An 18,286-nucleotide genomic window follows, 5' to 3' on the forward strand; every position below is an offset into this window, starting at 1 on the left:
CCCTGTCCTTTGGGGTTGTTATGTAGGCTTCATTACAGAGGCATCATTGAGTAAATCATTAACCATTGGTGAGGGAACTCAAACTGCAGCCACTCCCTCCCTGGAGGTCTGGGTGTGGTACTAAAAGTTCCAACCCTTTAAGCACTTGGTAGGTTCCTCTGGAGACCAGCCTCCAACCTCTGGGCCTTTCCCAAAGTCACCTTAGTAACATAAAAAAAAGATACCTTTACTGTTCTTATCAGTTAGGAAATTCAAAAGGTTTTTAGAGCTCTGTGCCCAAAACAGGACAAAGACCAAATATATATTTCTTATTATAAAACAGAGGGAGAAATACCTTGACTTCTTCCTTCCTTCTTCCTTCCAGTTTCTCTTCAATGCCTCCCACTGGCTGAATATAGCAAGAAGTCAGTTGGTAAGGGAAAATGGGATACAGTTTGCAAGGGTTAACTCCAGCAATACAGAGCAGAATAGAGGACTGGGGGTGGGGGGGGGGGCGGCGGCGGTGGGACAGATCTGGTAGTCATAAAGCAAATACCTAGCTCAGATACTCTGAGCTACAAATAACAAAAGAGCCAACTGAGAATGGCTTAAACTATTAGAAAGGTTTAACAGGAGGTAGGGTAGGGAATTCCCCGGCAGTCCAGTGGTTAGGACTTCACTGTAGGGTGGTTTCAGGGTTGATGAGATTAATGCTCAATTACATCAAGGACCTCCGTTCTTCAGTCTTTCAGCTCTGACATCTTCAGTCCTTTGGCTTATCCTCTGGCTTGTTCTTTTCATGGTTTCATGATGGTTGCAGAGTTGCATGGAATTGTTTATTCCTATTTGGTTTTTGATCAGCGCATGGAATTGTTTAAACATCCAGAAGTAGCATGGAATTGTTTATTCCTATTTGGTTTTTGATCAGCAAAGACAAGCACTTGCTGAAGCCCCTCAGAAGAATTCCCGTCACACCTGTCATAATTGAGTCACAGGCCCAGGCCTAAATGTGTAAGAAGAAATAACCCATCCAGATTGGTTCATCTCAATCACGGGTTTCCCCCTTGAGCTGAGAATAAGGGTTACCTCCTAAAAGGTAGAGCTGGGAGAAAAATAGAAGCTACCTAAACAAAAGTCATGATTTGTTAGAGTGGGGGATGGAAGTAGGATTTATGAATGCTTGTTGGGAATTCCCTGGTGGTCCAGTGGTTGGGACTCCCGTGCTTTCACTGCTGAGGGGGTGGGTTCAATCCCTGGTCAGGGAACTAAGATCCTGCAAGCTGTGCAGTGCGGCCAAAAAGAAAGAATGCTTGTTGATAGGAACATGGTGCCTATTATGGTTTCCCTTTCACATTTTTATTCACTTGAACTCCTTCTTACTTAGCCTGAGGCATCCGTGTGTGTGTGTGTGTGTGTGTGTGTGTGTGCGCGCGCGCGTGCGCGCACGCGCACGCTGGGGTGAAGAGGGGAAAAGAAGAAATTAGTATTAATTTAACAGGAATATAAAGAACTTTGCTTTTAATTTTTTTTGGAAAAAAAGAACATTTCCAAAACAAGCTTAAACAATTAAATTATATGCCTTCAGTGAATAGGTTATTTATGTACATGATCAGGAGTAATATTGAAAATATTTGGACTTCCCTGGTGGCGCAGTGGTTAAGAATCTGCCTGCCAGTTCAGGAGACACGGGTTTGAGCCCTGGTCCAGGAAGATCCCACATGCCGCGGAGCAACCAAGCCTGTGTGCCACAACTACTGAGCCCATGAGCCACAACTACTGAGTCTGCACTCTAGAGCCTGCGAGCCACAACTACTGAAGTCCGTGTGCCACAACTACTGAATCCTGCGCGTCTAGAGCCTGTGCTCCACAAGAGAAGCCACCTCAGTGAGAAGCCCGTGCACGGCAACGAAGAGTAGCCCCCGCTCGCCACAACTAGAGAAAGCCCGCGCGCAGTAACGAAGACGCAACACAGCCAAAAATAAATAAAATTTAAAAACAAAATTAAAAAAAAGAAAAAGAAAATATTTCACAACTGGAACCAAATGGGCACTGGCCATTCAGAACAGACTATTGACCAATCAGGGTCCAGGCTGAAAAGGACTAGTTGAGCTGCACGGCTGCCAAGCAGCTGAAGGTCAGCACCGCACATGGTACTAACTTAAAAAGATACAGAAGGGTAGACAGTGAAAGATGAGCCTCTCTTCTATTCCATCTCCCAGCTTCCGCGTTCACTTCTTCAAAGGCAGTCGCTTTTACCAGCAAAACTTTGAAGGTTTTGTAACAGGACAAAGCCAGGCTTTGTCAAGAAAGTAATTAATTTTCTAAATTCACTTATCTCCCCCTTTAGTATGTTAATTACCTGGCTTAGTAGACTTGACTGAAGAGTTTTACATATGGGAGCACCCAATCAGCCCAATCAGCCATAAACAGCAAGGGTCCATTCTTTCCAGTCCAAGGGATTGTGAAATAAAATTCATATTTTATGGCAAGACAAAAATGTAAACATAAAAAATTCTTCTCTGCCCTTTGGCTTCCTCTCTCCCACCACTGTGCATCATGTATCTGCATTATGTATCGACCAAACCTCCCCCAGCAGCAGGAATACCTGTTGAACCATAAAGAGTAATGTTCTCCTTAGCATCAACAAGACAGCTCCTTAAAAGATAGCTTTCCTCCTTGAGCTTGTAAGGGGTCATGTGACCCACCATGATGACGATGACACTTAGATCTGGATTATGTAAACTGTCAATAATATCATTTGATGTACTGTCCCCTGTCTCAAAAAACTTATAAAACTGTGCCTTGACTTCTAATAGTCAGAACAGTTCTCAGAGCTTTTTGAGATACTCTTCCCAGGTCATAATCCTCAAATTTGACTCGAGTAAAATTTTCCATTTCTTTCTTAGATCGGCTGATTAATCTTCATCAACAGGATTATGGTTGGAACAAAGAGTTGAAGAAAGGTGTGGTAGGTTGAGAGGAGAGATGAGCGCTGGGGACAAGGCCTTGACCCGGGCAAGACAGGCCAGAGTAGCCCTCACCAGCAGGTACCAGCAGCAGAATGCCCAAGACTCATTGCATTTTAGAGAGCAGCCAAAATTATCTTCTCTGCAGAAAAGTCCAGCAAGAATTCAAAGGAGACCTGCAGGACCAAGATTCCCCAGTAGTATCTCAAATTCATGTCAGCTACCCTTTGTTCTTCCTCTTATTCCAGATGCCATTTTGAGGGGAGCCGACTGAGGGAGATGGACTATTAACAGATTGAGTGTTTTAACCTAAACTTAAAGGAAATGTTTAAATTATTTCAACAGACTAAGTCTATAAAGCTGGTCTAACATTTAGGGTTTTCCCCCTATTCCCCAAAACTGAGGAGATTTACTTATACAGCTGAACATATTTGGAGTAAATCTGTGAAGCTGCCATAAAAATATCAAGTAGTTTTTTTGTATGAAATGCTGCCAAGACAGAAGATTGTGTCTTCTGGCATTTATGGTTTATTTTTCTAAGCTTAACTCTCAGTGGGTAACTACATTTTCCTTATACCTACATTTTTGATGTATTTCCACATATGGCCAACTATATGCTTACATGTATGTCAACTGCTTATTTGAGTCTCAGAGTATATGAGAAGTAACACAAACATGTTTGGATTAGGGCATGAGTAAGGCTGCCGTTAGAAAAAGAATAAAGCAAGTAAAATTATAAGTCACAAAATTAATGTTCTGGTTAAGGATTCTTTTTGGTTTTGTTTTTTTTTGCGGTACGCAGGCCTCTCACTGTTGTGGCCTCTCCCGTTGCAGAGCACAGGCTCCGGATGCGCAGGCTCAGCGAGCATGGCTCACGGGCCTAGCTGCTTCGCGGCATGTGGGATCTTCCTGGACTGGGGCACAAACCCGTGTCCCCTGCATCGGCAGGCGGGCTCCCAACCACTGCGCCACCAGGGAAGCCCTGGTTAAGGATTCTTAATGAGTAAAGGGAAACATTCTAGTAAGCAGAAAATACCACTTCCTAAAGTGGTCAAAATAAGTAAAATATGATTGGGAATATATTATTGAAAATGTGAAATTTGGAATCCAAGAACCATTTTATAAGAGAATTTGAAAAGCACCTGGACTACTGCTATTAAGTACCCCCCCCATCAAGCACTCTTCCTCCTCCCAAGAAATCTGAAGCTAAAATTAGCCTTCTTGCTCCGCTTTGTTATGGAGGAAAGGGAGAAAAAAAATACACAATGTAGTTTGGTGGTGGAGGAAATTCGCTGTTCATTGGACAAATAATTCGGTGAGTATTACTCTAGGAATTGTCATTTAAAGATGAACATTAAGACCCATTTCCTCCATTAGGTTTTCTCTAAGTCCATACAAATCCAATCATTCTTCTTCCTATCCTCATTATAGTCACTGTTAATGAAAAATTTAATACTTTGGCAAATACCATTTTTTGTCCTTTCATTTTGATAGATATCCAAGAGTATAAATGAATTGAGAGCAAAGTTCATGACACCTGCATAACATCTAACACAGTGCCAAGGACACCGTAGACAATAAATGACAGAATTGAATTAACTAGGCCTTTCAATGGCTTCTATTTATGATTCATCTTGTTCATAGCGGAAAGCTTTAACAAAGCATGGTAATGAAATCTTTTCCTTTTCTGAAGCAAATTGAGGATGCTTTATGATGTTCTAGATTTCTTTAGCTCCATTCATGTGGTTGTGACCTCACCTTATAGATCTATCAATTGTGTGGATATATCTCGGAATTAAGGGCCCATTTAAAAAAAAAAAAGAAAAAGAAACATTTGGGACTTCCCTCGCAGTCCAGTGGTTAAGACTCCGCACTTCCACTGCAGGGGGCACAGGTTCAATCCCAGGTCCGGAACTAAGATTCCCACATGCACCATGGCCAAAACCAAAACAAAACAAACAAAAAAGCATTTAAATTATTGAATAACGGTGAAATGCCTAGGTTCACGCTTCCACCTCATTCTTCTTCAAAGCTATCAACAAAACAAAGGTGTTGGTGGAAAACCGCATCTGCGACTGTAACTCGTCACTCACACTGTGTTAAGGTCTAAAGCTGAAACCCTCTCAAGGTGGCTTATCTTTAGTTTTTCCTCTCCGAAGGATTAAAATCCCATAACGGATTATTACATAACACACCTTGACATGAACCAAACATTGTGACAAGGGCAACAGTAAAGACCAAATATTTAATATCATGTAATGCTATTTTTTGAGGAAAAATTCCTGAAAACCCCAATATATTTGATAGGAGTGGCTCGAAATGGGATCCCTGCTGTAGGGAAGCTGGGGGTACAGTGAGCACCCAGCTGTTGACGTCACAAACTGCTGCATACGCCACACGCCGTTTGCTACGGAGGCCGCCCTCCCCCCACTCATCGGCCCCGCGCTCGCCGCCTTATGTTCGGTGACCTGCCGGGCAGGCTGCGCGATGCCACGAGCGAGCCAGCTGGAAGGGGCGGTGGGATCCAGGTGCACCAAGAGCCTCGGGCCCGGCCCTGTTTAGGGCCGATGAGCCCTGCGCACTCCGCCGGCCACTCCGCTCCCGGCCTCGGCTGCGAAGGCGTCAGCACCTGGACCAGAAGCCCGAGGACGGCGCCCGGCTTCAGATCTACCAACGCTAGCCCGGGAAGCTGGCTCACCTAAGAGAGCGTCTACGCAAGCGGAGTGTAGGGGCGGGGCGGGGAGCCGCGGAAAAACGTAGGTTGCGGCCGAAAGCCGGCTGCGCAGGTGGGGGGCTCGGGGGGGGGGTGGGGAGCTCGGGGAGGGGGTGGGGAGAAGGAGCCCAAAGGCCGGGGAAAAGGACGCCGGAGGCGCAGAAGAGGGCTGAGTCGCGGCTGCCTCGCGGAGCCAGGTAAGGGAGTGGCCTCGGGCGGGGTCGCCCTTCGCGGGCGCTCGTGGAAACGTCAGTGAGGCCAATCGCCGGGCTTTCAGCCGCCGCCTCCCCGTCCTGCCCCGGCAAGAGCAGCAGCCCGGGGATCTACCCTCGCCCGGCACGTGCGGCCGTAGCGTCTCGGCGTTCTATCCCGCCCAGCCCCGCCCCGCCGGGGCCCGGCCAGGCCCCGCCGGGCCCCGCCTGGGCCCGCCTCGCCGGGGCCCCGCCCCCTTCCTGGCGCGAGCCGTTTCCTGACGCGATTCCCCGCCTCCTCCTGGTTCACGCAGGGAGTCGGGCCCCGGGCCGACGCCGCCACCTGGGCCGCTTGCCGCCGCCATAACCTCGATCCCTCATCTCCCGCCATGGCCGAGGAGCTCTCCGCGGCCACGTCCTACACCGAAGATGATTTCTACTGCCCCGTCTGTCAGGAGGTGCTCAAAACGCCCGTACGGACCGCGGCTTGTCAGCACGTGTGAGTAGACGCCCCCTCCCCCGCGCGGAGCCGGGTGGTCGTTTAGGCCCCGCACCCCGCCCCGGACCCTGGGCTGCGGCCTGGCGGGAGCCGAGCCCACCACGGCCTGCCCGGGCGCCGCTCGGCGCCGAGGGCCCGTTCGCGGCCGGTCGGAGGCCATGCCGCCCTCCCCCCGAACTCCCGGCCCGCTCCCTGCCCCTGGCCCCTCAGCCGGAGCTCCCTGGCCCCGGAGCTCCCTCGTTGCCGCGCCCCCGGGGCAGTGCCCAGGCCCGTCCCCGTGGCGTTCTCTGGCCCCGAGGCCCCTTGTCTTCTCCTGCAGGCCCGGGAGGAATTGCAGGGAACGTGGAGCCTTTTTGTTTCCTAGCAACCTGAATAAAGGCTGGGGTGTCGAGTGTCAGAACCGGCCGGAGGTGCCCGCACGGCCCGCTCGCCCGGCTCCGCGACCCGCCCCGCTTTCAAGTCTCCCTTTTCCTTTCAGAACCTTGGCCCATCCTTTCCAGATTGAGGAGCTCTCTTCTAACTTAACCTTTCAGACCCGCTTCACAGACCACCCTTGAAAGTGTTTCGATGCGTTCAAAATTCATTGCAGGTTGGAATGACCTAGAATGGGCTTGCTTCTCTCATGTGTTAGAACTGACAGGATTTCCGGGTATTGAAGTGATAGTTTCCCTTTGTTTTACCCTTCTGCTTATTGATTACTACAAGGGTGGAGATGAGAAAGATAGACCTGTTGTGAGGAATGAACTGCAATTAAGGCAGTAATCCTAGGGGTGATGGAGAACACAGAGGGGTTCGGTGAGGTGGCCTGGTGCTGTTAGGAAGAACTTCGATAATTAATAGAGACTCGTAGGGTGTCCGTAGGGGTTAGAAGGAGCCCTTCTGGTAAAGGTGTATAGCATTTCTGACACACCTGGCTGCTGATCAGAGTCCCTGGGGAGCTTTTTAAGTAAACTTGCCAATTCTCAGGCTCCATTACAAACTTATAAAGAATTTCTGGCAGGTGAGGCTTGGAAATCTCTAGTTGAAAAAGTACACCCAGGCTTGAAAGTTCTGTGTGCTTACAAATAGCTGAAAAGAGTCGAACAAGTTTCTAAATCGATTTCTCCTTCGACCTTTTTTTTGGGGGGGGGGGGGGGAGCGGTTCTGTAATTTTGTAAAGAATGGGTTGTTGAATTTGGGGTTCTTAATCACAAACTTCCTTACAGTTATTTTCTTGAGACCCACTCTTTTCACTCCGATCCCCAGTCTTACCTGCACTGTTGTCTACCTTATTCCTAGTGGTAGTGGTTGTGTGAGCCCAAGAGTATGTGACTTTTCATCATAGAAGTCACGCCAGTTATATTTTTGCCGCTTATGGGAGAGGAATGACAATCTTATTCCATTATCATTTGGTGCAACAAATGCAGATTGTTAGAAAAATATCTTGAGATGTTTAGGGCGCAATGTATACTTTTTAGTCTTTAATTTGTTAGTGTTTATTATAACTTGATGCCTTTTCTGTGCTTGGGCTGGCAGTGGGTGGAAGAAAGGGAGGGAAGGAGGGCACAGTGAGGCAGTAGGGCTTTTCTGGACAATCATTTCAATTACCTGTTGGGTGATTGACCTCATAGAACTCATTGTAATCTCTAGTTCCCCTCAAAATTTCTTGCAGTTTGCTCTAGTTCACTTCCCTTGTGAGACATTTTATTAAATCAAACTGTAGTTTTGGCTTGATCTCAAGGCTATGGAAAAGAGAGTGAAGATGATTGTTGAGGGCTTTTCTTAAATCACCTCCCTGGGCTGGGATGTGGAAAGAAAATATGGAGTAGGTTTCGTTAGTAGAACTGGACACTTACTACTCACCCTCCTTCATCCCCTCCTTTACCAGCATTGTCACCTCTCAAATGCACACACAGTTGCTCTAAGGTTCTGGCTAAACAGTAAATTAAGGTAGAGGGAGAAAAAGTTTTCTTTGGAAAGGGTGGTAATGGTGGAACAGGGTATTGATTGGGAGTTTGGTGGGGAAATAGATTCTGTTTTAAATAACCTAGTTTAGAATGTCATTTGCTTTTCCCTTTTCACAGAGGACAAACCTGTGCCTTTAAACAAATTTATATTTAGCTACAAAATTAGTTTTTTGTTCATGAGTAGTGAGAGATGAGGTGATAAGAGGTTTCAGCCCCTTTGCCATTTCAACTGCAGTGAAGGATTTGCCCATTCTAGTAAAAGGAGCAAGTTCATTATCACTAGAATAACTTTGCCAAAATATAAATTCCCATTTAATCCTCATTCATTCCTTCAAACAGCAATTGTCAGATGCCTTCCGTGTGTCAGGTACAGGGAATACAAAGTGCTCTTTCTCTGGGACTTCCCTGGCGGTCCAGTGGTTAAGACTCCACACTGGTTCGATCCCTGGTCGGGGAACTAAGGTCGCACATGTCATGAGGCCAAAACAAAACAAAGTGCTCTTTCTCTGGAAAATGTTAATAGTCTAATGGAGAAGACCTATACATGAATGTAATTGGTATGGAAGAAATTGAGGAGGAGAATTTATGCGAGCCTTGAGAGCAGGTATCTAAATTAGCCTATGAGTATAGGAGAAATTTCCTGGATGAAGTTATACTTTAGGTCAGAATTGGTGTTCAGGGATTGTTGGGGAATACCCTGATTAGGTTTACTGCATATGCGGAGGTGAGGAGGGGTTACAGGGGATGACTGTATCCCGATTACAAAGTTTGGCCAAAAGATGAGTGTGGTAGAGATGGAGCTTAGCGACGTTGGCAGGAATTTACTGTGTAAGCCAATTTGAACTTCCTGAAAGCCATAGAGACCTACTGAATAATTTTGGCAGGGAAGCAGCATGGTCACATTTAAATTTTAGAATGCTTACTAATTACTAGCCTTGTTTAGCTTGGTACTGGTGAGACTAGTGAAGAGGTCATTCATTACTCTGTCAGAGAGAAATGATTAGAACCTGAACCAAGGTAATGATAGAGGGAATGGAGAGAAGAGATTCCTGACATTTTAAGGAGATTGTGTAAGATTTGATGATTGTATGTCCAACAGTTAAGTGTATGTACGTAGATCTGGAATACATGGAACTAAAGCTGTGAGTATGGATGTAGCCCCTGGAGGAGGTGTATAAATTGAAAGATAACAGAGATCTAGATAGAACAAAGTGCTGGAGAATATATATTTAAATGTGGAGTGAAGAAAAGAACAGCCAGAGAAGGAATGGACAAAATTGGAAGAAAACCAAGATAGAGTGTGACAGGAAACTGAGAAGAATTTTAAGGAAAGGTAGTCAGCAGTGTCAGAGGCCTTAGAGTGGTCAGATGTTTTGAAAAACATGTAAAGATGAGTTAAGAATATGAAAGTTGAGCAGGTATGTTTCAGAAGGTGCAGACTGGCATAGTGGTAAGGTATTTATCTCTTGTTTTTTTTCCCTTTGTAATCTTCAAAGACTCTTTGAACCAAACCTCCCTTCTCTATTTTGAATGGTTAAAGAAGTAACTTTGTACAGTTAGAAGTAAGCTCTATCACAATGAAAATTACATATAATAACAAGTTGATGCCTTGCCAGATTCTTAAAAATGGAAATTTAATCTGTTTGCTTTGGGGCCTATATGTAAGGAAGTGTCTTTTATTTTTTATTTTTGGCCACGCCAGGTAGCGTGCGGGATCTTAGTTCCCCAACCAGGGGTGGAACCTGTGCTCCCTGCATTGGGAGTGCAGGGTCTTAACCACTGGACCACCAGGGAAGTCCCAGGAAGCATCTTTTAAAATGAGCTTATATAAATCAGCCTCCAATTCTCATTAAGCACAGATTTGTATGATTCTTTATTGACCTGCTTTGGATTATCCAGTCCCTGAATTTTCACTTAATATTTCTTGCAATTTGAACACCTTTATTGGTATCCTGTTTGGGCAGTCATGTTCTAAATACATATTTTCAAAATATCTTCTTTCCTACGTACTTGTTATAAATCTGAAAGCCAGGCTTATATGGTTTCTTGCTGACATAATAATTGCTGCTCTAGGCCATCTTTTTTTTCTTTTTTTAAATTTTATTTATTTATTTTGGCTGTGTTGGGTTTTCGTTGCTGCGCGTGGGCTTTCTCTAGTTGTGGCGAGCGGGGGCTACTCTTCGTTGCAGTGCGCGGGCTTCTCATTGCGGTGGCTTTTCTTGTTGCAGAGCACAGACTCTAGGCATGCGGGCTTCAGTAATTGTGGCACACAGGCTCAGTAGTTGTAGCTCATGGGCTCTAGAGTGCAGGCTCAGTAGTTGTGGCGCACGGGCTTAGTTGCTCCGAGGCATGTGGGATCTTCCCGGACCAGGGCTCGAACCCATGTCCCCTGCATTGGCAGGCGGATTCTTAACCTCTGCGCCATCAGGGAAATCCCTCTTTGTACTTCTTATCACAGTCATAATCATAATATTTTTGGGATCAGACGATTTGACTGATGCCATTCTCACCAGTTAGACTGGAAGCTCTTTTTAACAAGTTAAAAAAATATTTATCTATTTATTTTTGGCTGCATCGGGTCTTAGCTGCGGCACATGGGATCTTTCGTTGCAGCGCGTTGGCTCTTCATTGCGGCACGCAGGCTTCTCTCTAATTGTGGCACAGGCTTAGTAGTTGCGGCACACAGGCTTAGTTGCCCTGTGGCACGTGGGATCTTAGTTCCCCGATGAGGGATCGAACCCACGTCCCCTGCATTGGAAGGCAGACTCCTAGCCACTGGACCATCAGGGAAGCCCCTCGACTGTAAGCTCTTAAAAGGCAGCAACCCAGGTCTACTTGTACTTACCTGAGCCTACTGTATGTATTTGGTATTGAATAAATGTATGAATGGTGGGTTTGTGTTGGGAGACCACAGCTTACTAGCTGTATCACTTGGTCAAGTCATTTAACTCCTTTCAGCCTGTTTTCTTCTCCATAAAACAGGGGTAGAAACAACCTGTTTCACAGGGTTGTTGCAAGGGCCAAATGAGATAATGTTTGTGAATGACAATAATCTTTTTTTTTAACATTTTTATTGGGGTATAATTGCTTCACAGTGGTGTGTTAGTTTCTGCTTTATAACGAAGTGAATCAGTTATACATATACATGTATCCCCATATCTCTTCCCTCTTGCGTCACCCTCCCTACCCCACCCCTCTAGGTGGTCACAAACCACCGAGCGCTGATCTCTCCGTGCCGTGCTGCTGTTTCCCACTAGCTATCCACCCTACGTTTGGTAGTGTATATATGTCCATGCCACTCTTTCACTTCATCACAGCTTACCCTTCCCCCTCCCCGTATCCTCAAGTCCATGCTCTAGTAGGTCTGTGTTTTATTCCCGTCCTACCCCTAGGCTCTTCATGACCTTTTTTTTTCTTAGATTCCATGTATATGTGTTAGCATACGGTATTTGTTTTTCTCCTGATAATAATCTTGTATGTGTGTTTTATAGTTTTCAAAACCCATAAAAATATAAAATTATGTTTAGTTTAATAACTATAGCATCTAACACAAAAAGCTAGATTATTATTGTAAACAGAAAGGAGGCTGTTTCAAGTTTTTTGGTCCAGATATTTAATATCGAAGGTATTATTGTGAATGGAGAATATTGTAATTCACAGCTTTAAAGGTATAAAAGGAAATAATATGATTGTCTCTCACAATCACTGTTACCTTATCTATTCTTCCAGAGAACAGCATACTGTATGTACCTCGGTATTTTCATGTTACTCTACTGGAGGTCATTCTATATCAGTACATAAAGGGCCTTCTTACTCTTTTTTTTTTTTTTTTTTTTTTGGTGGTGGGGAGATTGTAGAGTTTTCATTCATTCAGTAAGCCAACACTGAGTGTCCATTATGTGCCAACAATACTAATGTAGATTCTAGGGTTCAACAAACCAGTCAAAAATTCCTGATCCCATGGAACATATTTAGAGTTCTAGTGTTCCATTGTTTGATTATTTTTTAATTATTAAATTATTAATTTATTTATCCATCTCTTATCTATGGGCACTTAGGTTGTTTCCAATCTTTTTTTTTTTTTTTTTGCGGTATGTGGGCCTCTCACTGCTGTGGCCTCTCCCGTTGCGGAGCACAGGCTCCAGATGCGCAGGCTCAGCAGCCATGGCTCACAGGCCCAGCCGCTCCGTGGCATGTGGGATCCTCCCGGACCGGGGCGCGAACCCGCGTCCCCTGCATCGGCAGGCGGACTCTCAACCATTGCGCCACCAGGGAAGCCCTCCAGTCTTTTGCTGTTACAAATAATGGCACATTGATTAAACTTGTATGAATACCATTTCACATGTGAGAGTTTTTCCTGTAAGATAAATTTTCACAAGTGGAATTGCTGGGTCAGAGGGTAAATACAAGGGAATTTGTCAGCTGTGTCACACAAGGATGATTATAGCTCTGTTGAAGTGTTTTGTACCTGGAAGGTGCTTATGGTTTTGATTTGAGGACTGTGGATTATATCTTGGGTTAAGTAAAATTTTGGATTAGATTAAGGTAAATTAGCATTCATTGCTTTAACAAATATTAATGAATTCCTACTAGGTGCCCAGCTCTGTGTTATACCTACAGTGGTATACGGTTAGATATGATCCCTGCCTTCAGAACTGGCATTGGTGAGACACATTTTAATTCAAATAAACACTCAGATAAATGTGGTTACAAACTTATAGGTTTAAAGAGAGAGTATTAGAAGGGGACCAGATCTAGGTGGGTTGGTGGGTGGATGGGTACGTAATAAAGACCTTTCTTGAGGAAGTGAAATTGTTGCTGAGATTTATGATGTGTAGGTGTTAATTTGTGGAGGGCTGTGTTTGTGTATAGAGTATTTTGGGGTGAGGGAACATTCTGGACAAAGACCCTGAGGTAGAAAGAATGTGCAGGGCCTTGTTTTCAATGAAGTAGCATCTTACCTTCAGTCTCATATAGGTTTATTTATTTTGAAAGTCTTAGTTTCCTCGTTTGTAAAATAAAGGAACTTTTAAAACATTTATTTATTCTTAAGAATTCAAGATTATGTAAAGTTTCTGGAACCCTGCCTAAGTGCTCCATAAATAGTTACTGCTGTTTGTATAGATGTCATGTTGCTTTCCACAAAATTGGGCTAATTTACATAATGCCATTAAGACTATTAAAGTATATTTGTATTCCATCATCTTTGCCAGCATTTTTTTTTTAATTTCTCAAGCTTTTTATTTTCTAGACTTTCTCATTCCCTTAATATAGTCACGTCTCCTCTAACAGCATAGATGGCCATCTTTTAAAACAGGAGAAAACAGGCAAAGAGGCAACTCATGTTAACCAACCTTAGCCTTAGATGAGTTAAAAAATGCACAAACCAAACACAGGTTCAAGGAAGCCAGTCTCTTCCCCATGACAGCTCAGAATAAGCCAAATAAACCCCAAGGAAAGGGCTACGTGAGAAAGCCTTCCCATCATCACAGGGACAGGACAGAAAGTGCATGTGACACAATTTCAGGAGAGTTGAGAAATCTCTGGATCTTGCCTGAAAAGGAAAGCAGCTAACAAGATGGTTTTGGAGAGGAGGTGGAAAACAGTGCAATGGGACACAGAAAGGGCCTTGGGTTTGTAGCCTAGAAACCCCTCTCCAGGGACCTCTGCTGGTCTCCTTTGCACCCCAGATGGGCAGCCTCATGGGAGCGTCCACCCATTTGGTCACAGCCCACATCCACCAGTTACTGCAGCGTTTGTCGGTTTACTTCTGCGGCGGCTGAAGGGCCCAATTCATTAGCAGAGGGCAGCAAGGAGTATCTGATTGCGCTCAGGGCTTTCTAGTAAGGCCCTAACTTCGGGGCTGTCCTCTTCTGCTGCTGCTGCCGCCTGGCCCCCCAGGGCCTTGGCGTCCAGCACAGCCCGGGGGCGGGGGTCTTGTGCGGCTGCTTCAGCCCCTCGCGGATCTCCTGCAGCCGCTGCAGGCTGTTCCCAGAGTAGGTCGTGGTGGGAAAAGTCTTCGGCCGCATGGTTAGTCCAGTTTCCTTTGACCATAAATACAATCTTCTTTCTTTCTTTCTTTATTTTTTTGCGGTACGCGGGCCTCTCACCGTTGTGGCCTCGCCCATTGTGGAGCACAGGCTCCGGATGGGCAGGCCCAGCGGCCATGGCTCACAGGCCCAGCCGCTCCGCGGCATGTGGGATCCTCCCGGACCGCGGAACGAACCCATGTCCCCTGCATCGTCAGGCGGACCCTCAACCACTGCGCCACCAGCGAAGCCCAATACAATCTTCTTAAAGTGTTTTATTAGCTAAAAAGAAAAAACAAAACTCAATAGTATCAGTTAGTTGTAAACATTTTCACAACAATTCTGGTTTTCTTTGAAAGAGCTTTTTTTTTAAAAATTATTTTATTTATTTATTTTGGCTGCATTGGGTCTTTGTTGCTGCGCATGGGCTTTCTCTAGTTGCAGCGAGCGGGGGCTACTCTTCATTGCGGTGGCAACAATTTTGTTTTGAAAATGTTCTTTCCTTCCATTTTTGTAGTTCCTGCAGAGAACTGAACGTTTTCCAGAGACTTCATTTTGAAGATCATCTCTACCTCGTGCCTTCTACGCCGCCATCCGCGGCCGCTTGGCCCTCGGCTCCGGGGCCTCGCGGGGGACGCCGGGGTGGCCAGCGGGCGGGGACCCGGGGCGCCGGGTGGACGGGCGGGCGGCTCCATCTTCCGGTGCTCGCACCGTGGCCCAGCGCGCAGCCCGAGCAGGATATTCGCTACGTTGAGCATTTTTTTAAGCAATATTTTGTTAGTTTAATACAGTTCATAATGGTGTCTAGAAGTCACTTTAAAATTTGTTTCTTCAGTTGCTAGCAACGTATGGCTATGTGCATTTTTCCATATTAAATTTTTATATACTAATTTATAATTTTACTGTTCAGAGTGTGTAGGTACATTTGTGATCATTTCTGTGACTATGATTTAATAATCTGTTGTAATTTATTACTTATTTTACATTATTTTCCTGTCAGTTGCTTTGTTTTTGGTATATTATTACATTTTCTTATACATTCAGATTTGAGATACTTGATTCTCTTTATCTAAAGTTATAATGCTATTCCATGTTTTCTGTTTCTTGAATCTTTTAAAAAAATTGTCCATTTTTGGACTTACCTGGAATCTACTAAGATATGTGATGTGTGCTTTTGAATCTTTATTAATTTGCCTTCTTGAATCTTTTAAAAAATTGTCCATTTTTGGACTTACCTGGAATCTACTAAGATATATGATGTGTGCTTTTGAATCTTTATTAATTTGCCTGTCTTATTTAGTTGACCTCAGTATTTCTTAGAGGGCATTCCTTTTCCATTCTTTTAAAAATCTTTTTAGTATATTTGAATTCTTAAAATAATTTGATTCTTTGGGATTCTTCACTTTCATTAATTACTTTTACTATTTTTAGCACACTATAATATGACTTGTTAAAATGTTTTTGGGTATAGTATGTATATACAAACTTGCCACAAGTACCTGCATGCACACAATGCTGTAAGTCCCATCAGGGTAGGGATTTTCATCACTTTTGTTCCTTGATATGTCCCTAGTTCTGTTATGTAGTAAGTATTTAATACGTATTTATTAAGTGAATATGCATTATAATATACGGATAAGTTAAACTGTTTATTTTGAGACCACTGTAGATTCACATGTAGTTGTAAAATAATACAGGAATTGTGTACCCTGGCCCAATTTCCCCTAATGGTAATGTTTTGTAAATAAAACCAGGATATCTTCCTTCTTAATACAGTAAAGATAAAGAACATTTCCATCACCACAAAGATCCTTCACATAGCTCATTTATAGCCACACCCACTTTCCTCTTGATCCCACCCTGTGCCTCCTTAACCCTTGGCAAGCACTAATGTTCACATGTTCTCTATTTCTTTTTTTTTTTAATTTTAATTTAATTTTATTTACTTTTTATTTTTTATTTTTGGCTGCATTGGGTCTTCGTTGCGACACGTAGGATCTTCTTTGCGGCATGCAGGATCTCTCATTGCGGCGTGTGGGTTTTCTCTCTCTACTTGTGGGGCGTGGGCTCTGTAGTTTGCGGCACGAGGGCTCTCTAGTTGAGGTGCGTGGGCTCAGTAGTTGTGTCGCACGGGCTTAGTTGCCCCACAGCAAGTGGGATCTTAGTTCCCCAACCAGGGATCAAACCTGTGTCCCCTGCATTGGAAGGCGGAATTGTTACCACTGGACTGCCGAGGAAGTCCCATGTTACCTATTTCCATAATTTTGACATTTCAAGAGTCTTAAATATTGCACAATTCTGTAAATAACAGTAAAAAAGCCACTAAAATGTACACTTTAAATGGGTGAATGGGGTATGGTATGTGACTTAAATATCAATAGAGCTGTTAGCAAAAAAAGAATGTTAAAGGCTTCCCTGGTGGCGCAGTGGTTGAGAGTCCGCCTGCCAATGCAGGGGACACTGGTTCGTGCCCCGATCCGGGAAGATCCCACATGCCGCGGAGTGGCTGGGCCCGTGAGCCATGGCCGCTGAGTCTGCGCGTCCGAAGCCTGTGCTCCGCAACGGGAGAGGCCCCAACAGTGAGAGGCCCGAGTACTGAGAAAAAAAAAAAAAAGAATGTTAAGTAATGTTATATAAACAGAATCAGACAATATGTAACTTTTTGGAATTTCTTTTTTCACTCAGCATAATTCTTTGGAGATTCAGGTTGTTGTGTGTTATCATTAGTTCCTTTATTGGTGAATATGCATCCATACGTGGTATGGATGTACTACATTTTGGTTAAACATTCATTCACTGAAGGAAATCTGGAATAGCCAGTTTTTGACTATTACAAATAGAGCTGCTATAAATATTCATGTACAGGTTTTTGTGTGAACGTAAGCCTTCATTCCTCTAGGATAAATGCCCAAGAATGCAATTATTGGGTCATACGGTGGTTGCATGTTTTGTCTTTTAAGAAAATGCCAAGTTGTTTTCCACAGTATCTATACCATTTTATATTCCCACCAGTAGTGTATGAGTAATCCCGTTTCTTTGCATCCTCGCCAGCGTTCCATGTTGTCATTGTTTTGTTTTTTATTATTTTTTTAGAAATTTATTTATTTTTGGCTGTGTTGGGATTTCATTGCTGTGCGTGGGCTTTCTCTAGTTGCGGTGAGCGGGGGCTACTCTTCGTTGGGATGCATGGGGTTCTCATTGCGGTGGCTTCTCTTGTTGCGGAGCATGGGCTCTAGGTGCATGGGCTTCAGTAGTTGTGGTTCGTGGGCTCTATAGCACAGTCTCAGTAGCTGTGGCACACGGGCTTAGTTGCTCCACAGCATGTGGGATCTTCCAAGACCAGGGCTCGCAGCGGCCATGGCTCACGGGCCCAGCCGCTCCGCGGCATGTGGGGTCCTCCCAGACCGGGGCGCGAACCCGGTTCCCCTGCATCGGCAGGCGGACGCGCAACCACTGCGCCACCAGGGAAGACCCAAGGCAGATTCTTAACCACTGCATCACCAGGGAAGTCCCTGTCATTGTTTTAAATTTTAAGCCATTTCAATCTGTGTAGTGATACCTCATGATTTTAATTTGTATTTTACTAATGGCTAATGATGTTGAACATCTTTTCATGTGCATGTTTACTACCTGTATATCTTAGGTTAAAATCATGTCTCTTCAGTGTCTTTTGCCTATGTTTTAACTGGATCATTTGCTTTCTAACTTTTGAGCTTTGAAGACTTCTTTATGTATTCTAGATACTACTCCTTTGTTAGGTATATGATTTAGAAATATTTTTTTCCAGTCTTTGGATTCTTTTTATCTACTTAACAATCTTTTTTTTTTGTTTGTTTGTTTTTTTTGTTGTTGTTGTTGTACGCGGGCCCCTCACTGCTGTGGCCTCTCCCGTTGCGGAGCACAGGCTCCGGACGCGCAGACTCAGCGGCCATGGCTCACGGGCCCCGCCCCTCCGCCGCATGT

At 44.5% G+C, this 18,286-nt stretch overlaps 1 protein-coding gene across 1 annotated transcript in view; it reads left to right on the plus strand.

Moving 5' to 3' along the window:
* The first annotated feature begins 6,130 nt into the window (after positions 1-6,130).
* RNF138 (ring finger protein 138) overlaps positions 6,131-18,286 on the plus strand; it is a 40,187-nt gene continuing 28,031 nt past the window's right edge. Inside the window, exon 1 of the mRNA XM_024121019.3 lies at positions 6,131-6,348. Within this exon, the coding sequence (XP_023976787.1) occupies positions 6,239-6,348 (110 nt within the window). The 5' untranslated portion in view covers positions 6,131-6,238. The remainder of the gene's footprint in view (positions 6,349-18,286) is intronic.

The sequence above is a fragment of the Physeter macrocephalus genome, chromosome 19 (assembly GCF_002837175.3).
Source record: "Physeter macrocephalus isolate SW-GA chromosome 19, ASM283717v5, whole genome shotgun sequence".
Lineage (NCBI taxonomy): Eukaryota > Metazoa > Chordata > Mammalia > Artiodactyla > Physeteridae > Physeter > Physeter macrocephalus.